This window comes from Ailuropoda melanoleuca, chromosome 8 (genome assembly GCF_002007445.2).
Source record: "Ailuropoda melanoleuca isolate Jingjing chromosome 8, ASM200744v2, whole genome shotgun sequence".
Lineage (NCBI taxonomy): Eukaryota > Metazoa > Chordata > Mammalia > Carnivora > Ursidae > Ailuropoda > Ailuropoda melanoleuca.
Window position 1 is genome coordinate 21,262,175 of NC_048225.1, and position 20,313 is coordinate 21,282,487.

A 20,313-nucleotide genomic window follows, 5' to 3' on the forward strand; every position below is an offset into this window, starting at 1 on the left:
CCTTTACTGATGTGCTCCAGACCCAGGTTCTGCTTTTATTAATTTCACTTAGGTACGTGAAGCCTCTTTTTCCAAGGACTCTGGATTGTGAATGTCAGGATTTAAATTTATATCATTACATTAATTACAAACTTGTTTTAGGTATAGGACTTTTATGGTTTTGTGTAAGGGCTGTTTCTCCCTTAACCTGTGCTTAATGGCATTCAAGAAAGGACACCTGTTCTTGCCGATTGGCATTCTGGGGCAGGAAACAAATGAAGAACCAACTCAGATGTCAATGCTGGTGACACAGAGCTTGTGTTCTTGGGTTTCAGGGTAACCCAAGGTACACTCTATAGTGCCTAAGATTAAAAACACTGGTCAGTTTTTTCTAGAGAAGGAACATTCAGGTTTTCTTTTTGAAACTGAAAGAGATACTTGAAGAATTCAAAGGTTTTGTTTGTTTGTTTTCACAGTATAGCTGTAGCCAATATGGGTACAGAAGTTATATCTTAATGTTTATAGCATGTGGTTATTTAGAGTTCCTTTCTGCATATACAAGAATTTATGTGAATATGTTGTCTGTCTTTTGTTTTTTAATTCCATATTGCCTCATTCCTCTTCCTCATTCAGTTGATTTTATTTTAAGCAGTTCATTTTTCCACTTCAGCACCAATGTCACCTTCTCTTTTTGGTTGGGGACTCCTCATGTCTGTACTGTTTTCTTAGTACAAGGAAGAAAATTCTATTAGTGATGTCTAGTGGTGCCTTCATTCTACAAACATGACTTATTTACATAGATTTTGATATATCGTAATGTGTTCCCCCCACATAACTATTTAAAAAGTATTTGATAATTCATTTTTGAGGCTATTTCCTGATCTGTGCAAGAACAAGATCACCTTTTTATTTCACAAATATAAACAAAGAGTAACTAATAAAGGAACTTGTGTTTAAATATCACAAATTTAAGATTAATCAGTGGCGTGAAGTTAGATTCTGGCTTCTCAAATAATGATTTGCAAGGTGCAGATTAACAACAATTCAGTTCCCTAAAGAGCAGGAAGTACTTGGATGATTTATGGTTTTAGATTCAAAGAAGCAATTAGCAGGAGCTCCTTGGAGGTGTCTTGCAAAGTGCAGTTACTGGCAGCTGGGAGATCTGGGGACTCGTCCCAGCTTTGCTGCTTGTGAACCTGAGCAAGTAACTTGGGCTCAGTTTTTTGTCTTTTAAGAGAAGATCCTTACAGCTCCAACCTTCTGTTCTTTGAAGGTTTTCCATTGACACTTACATACTTTTCTTAACAAGCGGAATTTATTTCAGACTTATCTGAAATAAATGCATACATTTAGCATAAGCACAGAGAATCGACATTCTGCCCTTGTCCCCAGAATTTAACCTTATGCCACTGAGTTAATTAACATTTATATTTGGAGGTTACTTCATTGAATGGTGCTGGATTATCCCTTAAGATTTCCCAAGCGGGGCATGAGAGGGAGTGCAGATACAGGAAAAGATTTTAGAAAGCAGTGTTTTTCTAAAACATTGTGTTATAACCCATAATATGGGTGTTAGTTCTTTTTTCCAAGTCAGCATTTTAAAGAGATTCCATTATACTAATGCCCCTCTTTATACTTTTATTTGGCTTTTGAGTGATGCTCAAGATAGGTCTGGCTTAGACCAGTACTTCCCAGACTTTTTCATATCACGGTACATGTAGAAATAATTGTTGTTTCATGGAGGAAAACTGGAGGCTTCCCACAGAAGACGGCTGGCCTGGGAGCTGAGGCTGAGTCCAGTCTCCACCTGACCACACCATAGACTGAGGAGATCCTAGCCTGGGGCCTGTTTGACCATTTAGGAAAGTCAGCATCACACAATCAAGGTCTTTGACCAAACTCTAACTATTGGGAGGAATTGTATTGTTAGTTGTATTTGTTAAATCTGCCTCTAATTTATTTCTTTCTTATGTGCCTTTATGCTCTTGGCTAGTTTATATTTGAAGATCATACTTATCCTTACAAAGTGACCTTTCTAAAAGTTTGTGAAAAGTAGTTAACTGATGAAGAGATGGGAAATGCGTTTGTCACAATGTTTTGACCTCATTAGATTATGGGCAGTCTTGCTCTGCCTACTTAGAGAAAATAGAGAATTTCTTTAGTTTGTTTTCCATTATAAAAGTAATACAGAAAATATATAGAGTGGGGAAAAAATCATTCATAGCTCTGTTTCCCAAATACTGTTAATATCATGTTTTTTCAAGTTTTTTTAATCATGCATTTTTTTTCTTAATTGTAAATTTCAAACATTTATAGAAGCAGAGAAAATGAACCCCTGTTTCCATCAGCCAGCTTCTACAACCAACCAACACAGGGCCACTCTTGTTCTACACCCCACCCCCAACAGATGTTGAGCCATCTGTAAACACTTCAGTATGTGTCTGTAAAAGATAAGGACTGGTTTTTAACAAAACCGCAATACCATTGTCACACCTTTCTTAGTATCACTAAGCAAGCAGTCGGTTGACAAATTTTCCGATTGGTCTCCCTTTTTTTAAATAGTTAATTTGTTTGCATCGGGATTCGAGAAAAGTCCACACATCATGCATGCTCTCTGAATTAGAAAAATAAACTGTGGGCATTCAGAAGGGACATGCAGCGTGTACCTTAAGGATGCTCAGAGCACACTGGCTTAGAGCTTGCACTTTGGAGTCAGAAAGATGGTTTCAAAATCCTGGCCATGCAACCTGCTGGCTGTGTAGCCTTGTTCCAGTTACTTAACCTCTCTCACTTAAAAGTTCTTTGTCCTGTGACATGTGGATAGTATCTACTTTAGGACTACTGTAAGGATTCAGTGAGTTCATGCAGGTTAAAGCTCTTATGTAGAACTTAGCACGTAGTTAAGGCTCAAAAAATATTAGGTATGTCCTGCATACCAGTATAGCACCAGGTTCATAGATTTGTTAAATAAGTCTTAAATAGAGTAAGAATCAGAGATATGGAATTTAATCTAATTCTGCCACTTCGGTGATTCACTTCAGCGTTTTGGACCTTAAATTTCTCGCCCCAAAAAGCAGGTGTGGTGAACAATTAGATGATTTCTGAAATTCCAGTGCTTGCTAGAAGTCAGGCAGCGTGGTATTTTTAGAGCATGAGCTTTGAAAACACTGAGGTTTGCACCAGGCTTTGTCATTTACAAGCATTTATTCTCAGCCTCCGTTTTCCATGTGTTGCAGAATTAATAATATCTAATAATATTGTTGCAATGAGCAACAAAATCAATATATGGGATGCCTAGCATGTAGAAGGTACTCAAGTTATTAACATTTCATGGTTATAAGTTAGAATAAGGTCATTCCATTAGAGCATTTTCCAGACTGTGAAGAATTGTGTATTTTGTGGCGTTTATATAAATGAAGATGAGCTAAGTATCTTAAGGAAAAGGAATATACATTGAAAGGGTGAACATGGAAAACCACGTTTCTAGAATATGAACAATGGGAAATTGAGGGACTGTTCAGCCATGTAGTTGGATTAAAGCAAGAGGATATCAGGATCTCTAGAGAAATTCAAGAAGGTATTTGCAACAGATAGTTGCTTAAGTTGAATAAACCTATTTTCTACATTTGAAAATTTGAACAACAGTATGTTAAAGATTAGATTGTTGGTGTGTGTTTGAGTTGTTAATGATTGGAATATGCTGTAAGAGTTTTACTCTAATGATATTGTTGGGTTAATGAAAATAGCCTCCACTAGCTGTTAATAGGAGAGCTGCACTGTTAACTGAGTTAGAAAACCAAATCCACGCTTGAGTTCACTGATTCCCATGTACTAGGCAGCATTTCCCCAACTTGGTTGATGGTAAGAACTACCATCATACTTTTCAGTCTACAGATCCCTCCTCTAGAAATTTTGATTCAGGAAAATGTTGAGTTAAAAAACTCAGGAATCTATGGTCCTCCCTCCTTCCTGCTCAACAAGGCCTCGGGCTAAAAGTTCTTTTGTTTATGGATAAACTAGAAAAAAGGTATGGTTACTGAAGAATGTAGAGAGAAAAATGGCCAGTTTTAAATGTTGCTATTTTTTCCTTTCTATTTTGTTTTTTACTAAAGTAATTCCCATGAATGGTTTAAAGAGTCAGATAGTGCTAAATGAAAGGAGGGTTGAGAAAAGCCAGTCCCTCCATTCTCCCCACGTCATAATTTCATTCTTTAGAGGCAGGCACTCAGTTATTTTGCTCTTTCCTCAGGCATTATCTGCATATTTCTGAATCATTTGATATGTTATTTCTTGCTTTTTTCCTCCCCCCAAGTGTTTGGCCTGTTGAGTTAGATGATCTGTCTCAGCTCCGCTCTTGTGTTTAGGTTGACCTTTGACTGTTTTTTTCACATACTTACATACTGTTAATTTTTTCCCAGATACTCCAACATAATTGTCACATTCTTGTCAGTAACATTTTCTATGAGCTCAGATGTGTCACTTGATGTTTCTGATGGAACTATCCAGGTATCATTCAGGAACTGCCCTTGCCCTTCCCTCTCCTCCTGGGCTGTCACTCAGGTCCCATTTCTTGGCTTACCTCTTTATTTCCTAAGAAGTATTTGAATGTCACCAAACTCGCCTGATAGTTTGGAAATGTTACCTAATTGTAGGTTGAAAATAATTTTCCCTCAGAATTTTGAAGGCTTGGTTGTACTGTCTGTTATCTATAATTGCCCTAGAGACGTAGCAATCAAATCCTTTTTTATGAGACCTTGTTTTGTTGGTTTGGTTTTTTTCTTTTCTCTCACTGGAAGCTTTGAGAATATTCTATCCCTGGTGTTCCGGACTTTCTTAATGGTGTACCATGGAATGGGTTTTTCCTCATCCATTGTTCTGGGTTCTCAGCGGACCCTTTCATTCTGGAAAGTAATGTCCTTCTGTTCTGGGACATTTTCTTCTCCTAGTTCTTTGATTTCCACCCCCTCCCCTCTTTTCTCTCTCTTTGATCCTTTTTCATAATATCCATTCTTGTTATATGGATATGATAGCTTCAGAGAGGACCCATTGAAGTTCTTCAGTTTTTGCTCTCTGCATTGCAGCAGCTTTATGTAATCTATTTCCGGAATGAATGTCAACCCCCAAGTAATGGCAAGCCCCTGCATGTAATGAGAACTTAGTGCTTCACCCCACAGTTTTATAGATCCCATTAAGCCGTGTCCGCCAGGGCTGGAGAGGGTCTAGCTGTCTGCTCACTCCCTCCATGGTCACATTCACCCTGATTTCCTCACTGGCCTCAGGCGCTAGAATGCACTGCTGCTTTCTTTATTGGACTGTGGAAACATCTACTGCAGACCTTTTGATGAATCTACAAGCTATTTGAATACTGTTAAAAGTTAATTTTACTAAGATGAAGGAAGAAAAGTTGAAAGAAAAAAATGAAAAGAGGGGCTTATATGTAATACAGAAAATTTAGTGTAAAACAGGGGCAAGCTAACAAATACAGTTTTCTGAATTAATGAGCGTGAAACCAGCGTGCTTGTACTTCTTCCATGAGTTTCTCTTGAAAACTGCTTTTCTCCACTGAAACCAAAATATCGTTATCACCAGGCGGGATTACAGGGTGGTTTTCTTTTGCTCTTTGTACTTTTCTGTACATGACGTATTTCCAGCAGGGCCTCCCGGGGCCTTTTCCTTTGCTAGTCCAGGAGGGGAGGTGCCTTCATTTCCCTGATAAAGTGTCCCTGTCTTTTGGGCTCCACCCTCCGTTGCTGCTCCCTCCAGCTCCTCCCTCCGTCTTGCGCTGACCTCCTTCACTCTTTAACAAAGTATGTTTTTAGGTCTTCTAACCTGTTTTTCCTCTCACCTGTTTCTTTCCTCAGTTATTTTTACTGGCTACTTTTTGAGACTGAGGCTACCTGCTCAGCAAAGCAATGCTTTTAAAGCTGTTCCTTCTAACTTAGCCTGATCTTTCTAGTTGTTGTCATGGCCTCTGTGGCAGATCATACCTCCTTTTTTTTAGCTTTCAGATTCCAGATCTAAATAATGCTTTCCTCTCTCAGTTCATTTCCCGGACAAAGAGAATATTTTTCAGTTAATTTTTATTAGAAAAAAGCAAATATCCTGGAAAGAATATCAAACTAGACTAAGGTTACAAGCTTAAACCACTTTCCTGAGTTGCCTTTCATCCACCATTCTCTTGCTCTTAAGGATTATTGAAATTGACTTACAAGTACATTCCTAAAGTAAATGACCGTTCTTGTAAAATCAATGAATACTCATGTTGGTGCTTGAAACAGAAAAAGGGAAATAATCACCTATAACCCTATGACCCAGAGATTATTTCTGCTGGTCAGAGACCTAACAACACATGATAAGGAACAGATTGTTGAACTGTTTTTTGACCTTTAAGTTTGAAGTATGTTTGAAAGTACCGTTGAGTTGTGAAGGGCTGTGTAATCCAGGTATCTCCTGGGTCTGAAACACAGGAGAGGTCTGAGCTGAAGATTGAGATAAGGGAGTCCTTAGCATTTAGTTGGTATTTTAAGCCAGTGGAGTAGCTGGAGGTGGCAGGGAGGGAATATGTGAAGTGACTGGACAGAGAGCCTAAAGCAGTTTGCTGAGGACCCTCAATATTTAGGGACTGAACAGAGGAAGAAGAGCTTCCCCTAGAGGGACAGGAGGAAAATCCGGAAAATACATCATCCAGAAGAGAACAGAGTGAAGTATCAGATGCTTCCAAGACCTAAAGGAAGATAAATACTAATTATTTCACTGAATTTTGCCGTGGTGGTATCTGGTATCTTTATGGTATCCCATAAAGCTTTTCTTGATCTTCCTTGAGCGCAATTGTTAATCTTTCCTGTACCTCATACAAGTATATTAAGCTTAGCACAAATGTGTTAAACATATTTGTTTACAGTTCTATTTCCCCTAAAAGGTGGAGACTTTTTAAAGGCATGGCCCTTCAGGGTATGATCTTAGTCATCTTTGGTGAGACAGGATTGCATTGTGTCTTCACAGTGTGGACTCCCAGTCAGCCTCCCAGTGTATTAATAGCTAGTGCGTTAATAGCTGTGTGACCTATAGCAAATTATTTAACATCTCTGTGCCTCAGTTCCATTACCTATGATATCTGTTTTATGTGATGATAATAGTGTCTACTTCATAGAAGAGTGAACATTTGTGAAGTGTAGACAGCAGTGCCCGGCTCATTGCAAATACGATACAGTGTTTGGTGGAGGTGAGGTGGATGTGGTAATAGTAATACGGTTAGCATAGTGCCTGGCATTTAATGGATATTTGAATGTGAAAACTCAACAATCTGGGACTAATACAGTCCTATCATTCTAAACTCTGTAAGCATATGCATAATGTAGTCATGATCAGGCCAAAGGAAAACTATGGAATAGAAGTGGACAGAATTTTTTTTCTTTAAGATTTTATTTATTTGAGAGAGCAAGAGAGCGAGCGCACAAGCAGGGGGCCTGGAGAGGGAGAAGCAGGCTCTCCGCTGAGCGGGTGCCCGATGTGGTGCAGGGCTTGATCCCAGGACCCCTGGATCCAGACCCAGGATGGGGGGGGGCAGACACTTCACTGACTGAGCCACCCAGTCGCCCCAGAAGTGGACAGAATTAAGTACACATAGCTTTGTTTTATAAAGCAAATCTATCGGCTTTTCACAAAAATACTATGTAATCTTAGTTTCTTTTCTTGTGGTGGGGAAGGAGAAAACCAAAAGATGAGGATTTCCAAAGCGATTGAGAATTTTATTTGTAGCACTGAACCTTAGCCTTAAACAAGTGGGCGATGGGGATCAGTCACAGCAGGCATTTTTTCGGTGTGAAAGATGCAGCCCTACGGCTTGACCCACTCACCCTGTGTTTACAGCTTATACAATTAAGTGTCATTTGATCTCTTAGACCTCAAATTAACTAATAGTAGGTATATACTCATTCAGTCAGCGTATATGTGAGCATTTACTGTGCTATATAGATCCTTACTGTATAACAGAGATTGTGCTAGAGGCTGGGGATAGGATGATAAATACCACAGACTGTACTTGTCCTAAAAGAGCTTTTATTCTTATGTGAGAGGCCAATCATTCCAGGTGTTAAGAGATGCAGATAAGGAGCTGAAGTATCAATGGGGTTGAGGGGGGTGGATAAGCAGACTCCGTGAGGTAACATGTAAGCTGAGGCTTCAAGGGTGGGAGGTAGGCAGAAATACTTGGGAGAATATACCACCCTAAGCCATGTTCTGTGTGTGAGCTGGGCAAGTCTGTGTGTCCTGTGTGGCTCTAGAGCCTGGTGAATGAAGGAGAGGGGTGGATGGGATGTTATAAAGAGGACTTGCAGGTGTCAGGTCAGGCTGGGTCTTGTAGCCATGATGTGAGGAGTTTAGATTTATTTACCACAGTGAGAAGCCATTGAATGGCTTTAAACTGTGACTTAATCCAATTTGTGTTTTGAAATCCCTTTTGCTGCTACATAAGATTTTCTTCTTCTCTAGTCATGTGTAAAGCACTTTAGATAGATTTAATATATAAAATGCAGAAACTGATTTCTTAGCCCGAAATACTGATGTCCTTGAGTCATTTGCCAGGAAAGAGTTCTTGCCTTAAGAATCTACCTTTATGAATCAATTTACATCTTAGATGTCAGAAACTTGAGTTACAAAAATAAAATGATTTATATATAAAAAAGGTTCAGTTAGTGTCAGAAGATAGTCTTGAAACCTAAAGTCTGAAATCCTTTTGCCTGCTAGAATCGGATTACCGTCACTGACTTATGATCATTGCCATATCTGGAAAATGACAGTCTGATTGTTGATTTACTGTGTACACAATGTTCACAGGAATGTGGAGTCATTGAAAAAAGAAAGGGTCTTTCATGGTTTTTGCTACGTTAAAAGCATTAATGGGGTATTTCTTTTAGCAGGAAATGCGTTGTCTGTAATACAGGAATTCTTTCTTGTAATTCCATCATGAGCAGCATTTCGGATTTGAGTTAGTTCACTCAGTAAATATCTGAATGCCTACCTTGTGCCAGGTACTGTTGTAGTATCTTGGGATATAGTGTGAACTAAACAAAGATTCCTACCTTTGAAAAGCTTACTTCCCCGTGGGAGGAGGCAGACAGATGACAAATAATAAACATAATTAGCATATTTATTAAGCTTTTCATAAATATAATTAGTATGCTAGAGAGTGGTATGGGGTTTGAAATAAAAAGTAAAGCGGTTAGGGGGAGCCTGGGTGGCTTAGTCAGTTGAGCATCTGACTCTCGGTTGCGGCTTAGGTCATGATCTCAGGGTTGTGGGATTGAGCCCTACATCGGGCTCTGCGCTTAGTGCCAAGTCTGCTTGGGATTCTCTCCTTCTCCGTCTACCTTTCTCCCTGCTCATGCCCACTCTCTCTGTAAATAAATAAAATCTTTAAAAAGTAGAGCAGTTAATGCATTAAGTGGAGAGATTACAGTTTTAAGTAGGGTGGTCAGCATAGCATCATGGAAATGGTATGATTTGAGCAAAAACTTGAAACTTGGGAAGAGCATACCAAGCAGAATAATCGATACAAAGAAGAGCCCCTAGACCAGTGTACCAGGCCTGTTTGAGTACCAGGAAAGAGGCTAATGTGTCAGAGGGAGGGACGGAGTTCCTTGGCTTTCTAGGAACGAGTTTCTCCTCAGTCAATTTCAAAAAAGTTCATAAGCCAAAATACATGAATAATAGGGCTAAGAATTTCCATCCTGTGAATGTTCTATGGATGGTAATTGATGAAAACCTAGACTCATGTCTTGAATTAGGTAATTCCAAAGTAACACAAAATTTAAGTTCATTTCATAGGGCAGCTAAACATACAACAATCTCTTTTTCATGTTAGATCACATGCTCTTAAGACCTAGCATTTAGTAAAAACTGAAATTTTACCATTCCAGTTTATAGGTCTCCAGGTCGAAAGCCTAAAGCCTTTGTTTTATAGCAAAGGATGGCAGGGGTGCCAAATGTACTTGTCTCTAAAAGGAGCAGTGATGGTGTTGAGGATTGGGCTTAGTCAGGGGGAAACTGCCCNATAACGCCGGGATCACGCCCTGAGCTGAAGGCAGACGCTTAACCGCTGTGCCACCCAGGCGCCCCGAAACTGCCCTTTTAGAGCAGGTTTTGTTTACTTCCCTGATTTCTTTCAAACTCAGTAGCTCTAAATCCTTTCAGCATTTTTAATCGGGTGGTCTAATTTTTTGTTTTTTGACTCTGTGAAGTTTTCCTTGTGTTTCTTAAGTTTCCAGTCTAAATCATCACACTACATTCATAAGGCCCTAATCAATGACAATCTAGTAGAGTATTACCTAAGTCCCATGCATATCAGGTATTTTACATTGGTATATGTATTCAGTGCCCTTGGTATCAGATGTACAGTGTGCTTTATAAAGAACCAATTTATCTACTGCAATCACTAGAGTTGTTCCAGCCGTACTTGCCATAATCTTTTCCCATGTTTCTGAATTTTATTTTTCATTGAGTATCTTTTTAAATTTCTTAACCTTCTTTCTTATCAATTCCTTTAGCAATTTGTCATGGTTGTTTTTTATATTTGAGTCCTATCTGTGAATTGCTGTTCATCGTTTCTAGCCTAGTTTCCCACGAGGTTGAAGTTGAAGTAAGACCACTAAAGAGAATGCTCAGAAGCATGGGTCTTTGACTTTCTGAAGCAAAACATTCTAGTTGACCTTTGAATAATAGGTTTGAACTGCATGGGTCCACTTTTATGTAGAATTTTTTTCATCATGATAAGTGTACTCTTTAATCCTTATTCCCTATTTTACCCTTCCTTCTCACCCTCTTCCCCTCTGGGTACCATCAGTTGTTTCTCTATAGTTAAGAGTCTTTGGGAGTGCCTAGTTGGGTCATTTAGTTAAGCATCTGACTCTTGATCTCAGCTCAGGTCTTGATATCAGGGTTGTAAGTTCAAGCCCCATGTTGGACTCCATACTGGGCATGGAGCCTACTTTAAAAAAAAAAAAAAAAAAGTCTGCTTCTTGGTTTGTCTCTCTTTCCCCCCCCTTTGCTTCTTAGTTTTGTTTTTTAAATTACACATGAGTGAAATCTTTTGATATTTGCCTTTTTTTACTAACTTATCTTGCTTAGCATTATACTCTCTAGCTCTATCCGTGTTGTTGCAAATGGCAAGATTTCATTCTTTTTTATGGCTGAATAATATTCCACTGTATGTACATACCACTTCTTCATCAGTTCAATTATTGATGGACACTTGGGCTGCTTTCATAGATGGCTGGTGTAAATAATGCTGCAGTAAATATAGGGGTGCATGTATCCCTTTGAATTAGTGTTTTTGTATTCTTTGGATAAATACTCAGTACTGCGATTACTGGATCCTAGGGTAGCTCTATTTTTTAATTTTTTGAGGAACCTCCATACTGTTTTCCACAATGGCTGCAGCAGTTTGCATTTCCACCAACAGTGCAAGGCAGTTCCTTTTTCTCCATATCCTCACCAACACTTGTTGTTACTTGTGTTTTTGAGTTTAGCCATTCTGACAGGTGTGAGGTGATTATCTCATTGTAGTTTTGATTTATGTTTTCCTGATGATGAGTGATGCTGAGCATCTTCAATGTGTCTGTTAGCCATCTGTGTGTCTTCTTTGGAGAAGTGTCTGTTCATGTTTTTGCCCATTTTTAATTGGATTGTTTTTTGGGTGTTGAGTTGTAGCAGTAGCAGTTCTTTATATATTTTGGATTTTAATCCTTTTTCAGACATGTCATTTGCAAATATCTTCTCATATTCAGTAGGTTGCCTTTTAGGTTTGTTGACTTTTTCCTTTGTTGTGCAGAAACTTTTTATTCTAATGTATCCCAATATTTATTTTTGCTTTTGTTTCCTTTACCTCAAGAGACATAGCTAGAAAAATGTTACAGCCAGTGTCCAAGAGATTACTGCCTGTGTTCTCTTCTAGGATTTTTACAGTTTCAGGTCTCAGATTTATGTCTTTAATCCATTTTGAATTTATTTTTGTGAATGGTGAAAGAAAGTGGTCCAGTTTCACTCTTTTGCATGTGTATGTCAGTTTTTCCAACACTATTTATTGATGACTTTTCCCCATAATATATTCATTCCTCCTTTGTCAAAGATTAATTGACTGTATAATTGTGGGTTTATTTCTGGGTTTTCTGTTCTATTTCATTGATCTGTGTGTCTGTATTTGTGCATACCATACTGTTTTAATTACTACTGCTTTATATTATAACTTGAAATCTGGAATTGTGGTATCTCCAGTTTTGTTTTTCTTTTTCAAGATTGCTTTGGCTATTCGAGTCTTTTGTGGTTCCATACACATTTTAGGATTGTTTGTTCTAGTTCTGTGAAAATTGCAGTTGGTATTTTGATAGGGTTGCATTAAATCTTTAGATTGCTTTAGGTAGTATAGACATTTTAATAATATTTATTCTTCCAACTTGAGCATGGAATATCTTTCTTTTTTTTTTTTGGCATCACCTTGAATTCTTTTCATCAGTGTTTTATAGATTTCAGAGTACTGCCACCCCTTTAAGCCTCCAGTTCCATCGGCATTTTTTTTTTAAGATTTATTTATTTATCAAAATGTGTGCACACAGTTGGGAGGTACAGAGGGAGAGAAAGAGAGAGAATCCCAAGCAGACTCTCTGTGGGGCGCAGAGCCCTATGTGGGGCTCGATCCTATGATCCCGAGGTCACTACCTGAGCCGAAATCAAGAGTCAGACACTTAACCGACTGAGCCACCCAGGCGCCCCTCCGTTGCCATTCTAAGTGGGAAGTTTAAGAACCTAACATTTAGTAGACATTATAGCTGTTATATGACAAGATTAAAAGAAATTGAATACACTCAAAGCAAGTTTATTGTTAGTCACTCTTTATTGGGTATTGTGATAACTGAGTTTTAAACATAATTAAGAACCTAAGATGGGTGTCTATTCAGTTATTTTTTTATCTGTTATATCTGTTTAAGGTAACTATGCACTTGAACATGAACTTGAAAGTAATGAATAAATTGGACTTGAGTGATTTCTTTTTGTTTATCTTAATGAAGAACATTTTATTTTCCTTTTAGTTAACTCTAAGAATAATTGTAAAACAAATCTACTTTGTATCTTATGTTCTGTCCTTGGTTTTGCTGTTTAATGGGGTTGGATTCCATGGCCACAGTGTAGGGACCTCTGAGGTGTTTCACCTCAGGTTGACTGTGAGTTCACTTAATCACTGGTGATTCAGGTAAACTTACAGTTTTTGATCATAACATTTGCCAAGCTTTAAGTTAAATTGTCAAATTCAGTAGTGTTTGATTCAGAAATCCTCAAGAAAGTGAAAAGGGGTGGAAATTAGGTGGGATATTCTTAATAAACATTTTTATTTTTGTTATGATAGAAAAGTCTTCCCTTCTTTAAGCCTGGTCAGATTTGAAGTCAGAGAGATCGTCTGTAATGATGAGATCTTCTGGGATCTCCTGAACTTGGGTGAATCTGCATTTGTATGCAGCAGCGTTGTGTGTGCTCTTTTGGCCTGAAAAGTAAGCCCTTGACAGTATTGCTATATGTAACCCTCACTGTCTTCAGAGGAGGGATGTAGTTTTCAAGGACTCCCTAGAACATAAAATCTTGCCCTTGAAGATTTATTTAATCTCATTTTCACTGAATACCCTGTGTCATTTGCGATGAAATTGTGTGATTGTACTACTTGATACATGGAAGATATTTTATTAAAGTCTCCTTCCTTAGCATCATGTGTCATTGTTTTCAGGGTATACCTTCTCAGAAGCTTCACAGGAGGGAAAGCAGTGACAAAGAAGGAAGTTACCATTCTTTGCACGGTAAAATCATCAACTTCAGTCAACAACTTCTAATTCAAATGAAATTTTTATTTGGATGTCTTACTATTCCTTCTTGAAACAATTTTGTTCCCTATATGTGATGTGTTCCTTTGGTTTTATCATTGAAAATAACTGATCTATAAACAACATCTGAGCTCTCTAGCCTGGAATACCAATGTGGTTGATCTTAGGACTTGAATTAAAAGACTTTCTAGAATTTGGGGCAAACCTCTCATTCTTTGAAGTCTTTTAGAAACCTACCTCTGATGAGGTCATTTAGATATTGCTCATATATGGGTCAGTGTTTGCTGGTAAAATACCAAGAGACAGGAGTATCCCTCTGGCTCTTTATCAGTGGCTACGTTACAGCAGATTTTCAGGAAGTAGGTGTGATGCAGATCTTATCTGACAGGACATACAGGATGTCAGGCCCATACAATTTAGATACAGAAGTAAGAGGGGTGCCTGGGTGGCGCAGTCGTTGGGCGTCTGCCTTTGGCTCAGGGCGTGATCCTGGCCTTCTGGGATCGAGCCCCACATCAGGCTTCTCCGATGGGAGCCTGCTTCTTCCTTTCCCACTCCCCCTGCTTGTGTTCCCTCTCTTGCTGGCTGTCTCTCTCTGTCAAAATAAATAAATAAAATCTTAAAAAAAAAAAAAAGTTTAGATACAGAAGTAAGAGCAAACTGAGTTAACCGGAGGTACAGGAAATGCTTCAAGACTGGGCTACACGGAGGAATCCAGCCCTAGCACGTGTAGATGTAATGCCTCTGTATCAGTTTCATCTGTGTGTGTGTTAGAAGGAAGAAAATGGAAAATTTGTTTTATAGACTGACAGGAAAGGGTACAGTCTACGTTATAGAACTGAATTCACCAACTACCTGAGTAAAACATTTGATTTGTTAATTGTCAACAAGCTTGTTGAGTATGCCTCTACAGTACTTTATACTGGGTATCTTTTCCTTTCTCCCTCCCCCATAGTTGTTGAAAACCAGATGTGTTGGAATTAGTCCAAAAGCCACAACTAGAGGGATTTAGTTTCTTCCAAGTTGGAGGTTGACTATCTTTTTCCCTTAAAAAATGAAGTTAACTCTTTTATGTGTTTGTGGTAGAGAAATAAGCCAGTCTTTATTCTAGTCACAGTCTTATTTTCTTTTTTAAAACATGTTAAGTACATTGTGATACCATTTTGGATTTTATTTTATTTTTTTAAAGATTTTATTTCTTTGAGAGAGAGAGCAAGAGCGAGAGAGAGCAGAAGCAGGGGGAAGGGCAGAGGGAGAGAGAAGCAGACTCCCTGCTCAGCAGGGAGCCCTGGCCTGGGCTTGATCCCAGGACCCTGGGTTCATGGCCTGAGCCAAAGGCAGATGCTTTGGCTCAGGCACCCCCCTTTTTTTCTTAAATAGAGTGGGGGAAAGCTTGCTATAAATACAACTGATCTTTTAAGGCAAGAAAGGTTCCACTTCCTCAGCTAGTCGTTTGTAGATCTTTTATTTCCAGGCAAAAATGTCATCATTAGAACTTTTCTCTCCTTTTGATTTATTCCATCCCCCCATATGCCAAAATGTGTTCTGAGTGCCTTCTGGCTTGCCAGTTGTTTGAGCTGAACACTGCACACTGGAAGCACAGGGAGAGACCTCACTCTGATTCTTGAACCGGAAGAGGAACCAGATTTTGCTGTCATTGCAGCACCAAGGTGCTAGGAAAGCAAGAGCTACTATGATTCGTTAATGTTTTCAAATCCACGCGTCATCTATTTTATATGAATTGAATTTCAGTCCTATAACGACCCCCTTTCCCTCTTGTCCCTTTTCCATGTTTCTTAATGGATTTTTCCCAAAACGCTTGCCTTGATTTTTCCCTTTCATTCACCAGATGGAAGCATTCTATTTCCTGCCAAGCTGACAGGTTTCGCAGTGTAAGTGTCCCTTCTTATATGCAGACTTGGCCCTTACAGAATTTAATGAGATTGCTGTTATTTCTCTCAGAGTTTACCAAATATCTGACTTTTATTTTGCTGAACTCTCTTGGTCTTGAAGGATTTTTTGGTGGCTTTAGCAGTAATTATAGGAACAAAGACACTGCCATAGGTAATTGCCTTTGTCTTCTTATGGCAGAAAAGCTTTTCCCACCTCTGCTGTACATAGCAAGCCCCACTAAAATGAAAAGCTCAAATAGTGATCACATGAAGAAGTTAATGTGTGAACTAGTTGATGCATGTTAGGAATTCTTTGTAAGATGTTCACAATCGGTGTGGAAGCTTTTTATAAGTAACTGCATGTTGTTTAGGGTAAACACTAAAATGGATTTTTTTTTTTTCCTGAAACAGTACCCTGGAAGAAATAAGATATGGTTTATGCTTTGATGCCACTGGGGTGTATATGGGAGATTGTAGCATATGAGGCATCCTTTAGCCTGAAGGAAAGATGTTATCCTGTTACAAAACAGGATGTGTATATGATCAAATATAATGTGGTGATATTGAATTTCTTCTCATTGGGTTCCTAAATAAGAGGACCCAAAACATTGCAGTAACAACTTGTTAGGAGCTGTTGGCCATATTTAATTCTCTTAAATTATGTAGAATGAGTGGACCTTCAGAATAGTTGACTCTATAAAGAAGAAAAATAAGAAAGTTTAGTATTCAGGTGTTAGACATCAAGAATTTACCATCTGTTAGAATCCAGCGAAAGTGGCCTAGCATATTTTCCAGGAGAAAATGATAGGACCGGTCTAGGTAGATTAGTGGTGGTAGGGGGTATGTAACAAATAGCACTTGTCACCAGAAAAAGCTGTTTCATTCAGCTTCTGAATTTAAGTGGATTTCATGATTACATCAGCAGAGCACCTGGTCGTGTAGCAGCTGTTAAGCATTACACAGAATTATTTCAAGTAAATCTTTCTGGAATGGGGGATCTTCCTCTTTTGATAGTTTTGGCCTGCAAATTAAAAACAAATGAACTAAAAGGTGAGATGCTAATATTTGGAGAACGTTTTTAGGTTGTAATAAGTAGAATGGTTCAGACCATGGTCTTGGGAGGCAGACAACCTTAGTTTGAATTATGCTACCCAGCCTTTCTGTCCTTCATTTTTCTCATCTCTAAAATAGGATAATAATGATATTTCATAAGCTTATAGGGATTACATGAGTTAATATTTGTAAATAGCATTTGGCATGTGGTAAGCACTAACAGTTTGTTCAAACTCTGGTTTAGTAGCTGAACTGAGCACTAAATTCCAAAGATGTCTGTCTTCAAAACTTAATAAACATTAAATTACTTCCCTTTTTACTTTTTAATCTTTCTTAATACGGAGTATTTTTTGCATGGGTGTACTTTGTTCAGATGATGGCCTTTTAGAACCATGTTTAAGGAAAGAGCATAAGCATGCACACTTTTCATTGTGTATTTTTAAAAACCATCCCCAAGCTAATGGGCTGTCCCACATACGGTGGAAGATTCTTCTACCACTTCTCCAATCTAGGGCATAGACTAGACTTTAGAAAATTAAATAAATTAAAACTTAGTGGAAATATTTTAATGGTGATTAACTTTTAGCAAACTGGGATGGTACTGACTGTAGTAAATGATGAATACATGTAAATGAAGGGAGAATAGCAGATGGTGTGCCTGTGTTAAATGTCCTACATTTAACACAATAGCTGGATTGTAGAAAAATTGTTGCCTTTCATTTGGATGTTTCCTTTTTGCCTCCTCATAAGACTCTTCTGAAGATTCTGGAGATTCTGGTTCAGTAATTTGAGTTTAGAGCACAAGACTATGTACTGTCTTCTAAGCTAATTGATAGACCTTATTTTTAAGAACACGTATGTTTAATAGGCATCTCCAATGATTATTAAGGCACAACTTACTGAGTTAAGTAATTCATGTGTCTTCTCTGAGCCCCAGCTTTCTCACCAACAGAGTCAAAGATTTGGCTAGAAAGATGGCCGACTTCCTAACTCACTTTATGATTTTGACTTTCCTATTTTCCTAATGATTAAAGAATTCCATTGTGTGTGAAGCAATATGGGGTAAGGAACTAAGCCTTCTGTTTACCAGAAAAATTAATTCAGCAAACTTTAGAAAATGTTTACATAAAGAAAAAGCTTTCTACTAAAATAGTAAACTTGAAATAATTAGTAGTAATTCAGTTCTTTCTGAAGATTTATTTATTTATTTAGAGAGAGGGGCTGTGTGGGGTGAGGGGTAGGGGGAGAGAATCCTCAAGCAGACTCCCTGCTCAGCGTGGAGCCCAACACAGGACTCAGTCCCATGACTCATGAGATCAAGACCCTAAGTTCACAACCTGAGCCAAAACTGAGAGTCAGATGTTTGACTGAGCCACCCTGACGCCCCTGGTTATTTCTGAACATTGACAATGAAATAATAATAAAACACCCACAGCTCAGGTACTATGTATTGTGTTTTGTTGGATGTGTGTGTATGTGTGTGTACACACTATTTAAAATATCGCTGTTTTTAAAAAAAACAAAAATATTTCTGCTTTAGGATTAATGGTCCCTAGATTTAGCAAGTTGACTAAAATTTTGAGCAATTAAAACTTCTCATAATTCTAATCCATGGTAATTCTCTTACTTTTCTAGTTATCCCATCACCTGAACATAATTGGTCATTTTTTGTCTTTGCTTGATAATACCTTTCCCATTTATCACAGTGTCTCAGAGTCCACTCTGCTCAGCTAGGGAGACATGCCTCATTGCCTATGAGGATGTAGTTGTTCAGCAACAAGGAATGTCTAACAATCAGCAAATTAGTATTGATTGTTCTATTCTAGACTCAGTGATTTCTTTAGTTGATAGTAAATGGATAACTGGGAGCTATTAGCACACTTATTGATGGATTGTTTTCATCCCCTAAGTCTTCCCAAGCCTATGTCAGGGGAGAAACGCAGGTAGTTCTTAGGCTTCACAAGTGATGGCCAATAATTGACATGAATTGACATAGATTTTTGTTTTGTTTTGGGGAGAAGGGGGTAGGGGGAGCCTTCCGGAACAGGAACAAGATGACAGTATGGAGCACCAAAGTCATAATTTCAAGGTTAATTTCTTTTACATGAATTTAATTCTTTAAGTTTGGAATGCTCATTAATTAATGAATCTCTGTTGAGGGAATACCTCTAGAACACCTTTAGGGTATGCACCTCATTAAAACTGTTGAACGTGTGTGCTGTTTTGAATGGTATATATTACAGATCTAATTGTGGTCTGTGGTGTTTAATCTATTTTAGAAACTGGATGGCTTCTACAGGGAGCCAGGCCTCTGATATAGACAAGATTCTTGGATTCTTCAGTGATGGCGCACCCCCCACCAAAAAGCCCAGGTAAACAAGGGAAGGGAATCCGAGGAACATTTAGTAAATTACCACTAATGGTAGATGACAAAAAATAACAAAACTGCCCTATAACCCAGTTGTTTGCACAAATTAATATTGACCTTCATATAAAAATTATTTGTATTTTGGATTTAATTTTTATTTTTAAAAAGGTCATAAATGTGCTTAATTTATAAGTCAGTACTTCAAAGCTTATAATGCCTTATCCCTCTCTAGAGATAACTGTTTCTTCTAATACTTGCATCCATATTTTTAAATACTGTATATATACTGCTATTTTTTAGTCTTTTGGTTTTATCTATTTTCCAGTTAAGGAAGATGAAGATTAGGCTTGCCCTCCTAGAGCCTCTCCCCACATGTTGCCCCCACCTACACACACCACACACTCTTTCCACATCCCCCTGGTGTTTTATATCACAATTTTTGGTTAAGTCAGTTTTTTAATAGTTGCATATATGACCGTATTAATAGTATTCATAGCTGAGCCTAACAGTGTTTTGATTATACTTCCTTGTCCATTTTTTCCTCCAAGTTATTAAAGATTCTCTTTTTTTTTGTTTGCTTTGCTTTCTATGTACCTATCAGCTTATCTTCAAACTCTGTGACAGAAGAATAAATCTCTTAGATATGCTGACACTCATCAGTAATTTACTAGTTTACATTGTTTCATAGATTTTTCCTTCCTCCGCTCTAGACTCGTTCTCCAGGCCTGCTACATTGCTGATGTTTGCTGTTTTCCTTTCCTGTAACCCCCAGAATTCCTTTTACATCTCTCCTGTGTTGGATTCTCTCTTTCCTGGATATCGTCTTGCCCTCTTTTGGTGTGGTCCTTCATTTTGCTGAAAAATACTCTCATTATGTTTCCTTAGTAAGGATTCACAGGATAAGAGTTTTTGGAGACATTTGAAAATGTCCTTATCATATTCGTCCATTTTTTTTGATGATTTGGCTGAGTGTAGCATTTTAGATAGGAAATCATTTTCCATAGAGTTATGAAATTATTACTCCGTCTCTGTTAGCCCCTGTGTGTTCCTTCCAAAATAGTGACTCTGCTGATTCTCAGTCCTTTGTGTGATGTGACCTCTTCTTTTTCATTGGAAGCTTGTAAGGATAATTACTTTATTTTCAGCAACCTGGAATTTC

The 20,313-nt window shown here is 38.2% G+C and overlaps 1 protein-coding gene across 6 annotated transcripts in view; it reads left to right on the plus strand.

The window, feature by feature from the left end:
* FAM118B (family with sequence similarity 118 member B) overlaps positions 1-20,313 on the plus strand; it is a 44,657-nt gene that overhangs the window by 1,761 nt on the left and 22,583 nt on the right. For 4 of the 6 annotated variants that reach the window (XM_011233859.3, XM_002926454.4, XM_011233861.3 and 1 more), the window contains exons 2-3: positions 13,748-13,817; positions 19,066-19,158. In XM_011233859.3, coding sequence (XP_011232161.1) covers positions 19,073-19,158 — 86 coding nt within the window. In that variant the 5' untranslated portion in view covers positions 13,748-13,817; positions 19,066-19,072. Of the gene's footprint in view, positions 1-13,747; positions 13,818-15,690; positions 15,734-19,065; positions 19,159-20,313 lie in introns of all 6 variants that reach the window. The other 2 variants (XM_011233860.3, XM_019807190.2) reach the window with 2 other exon arrangements.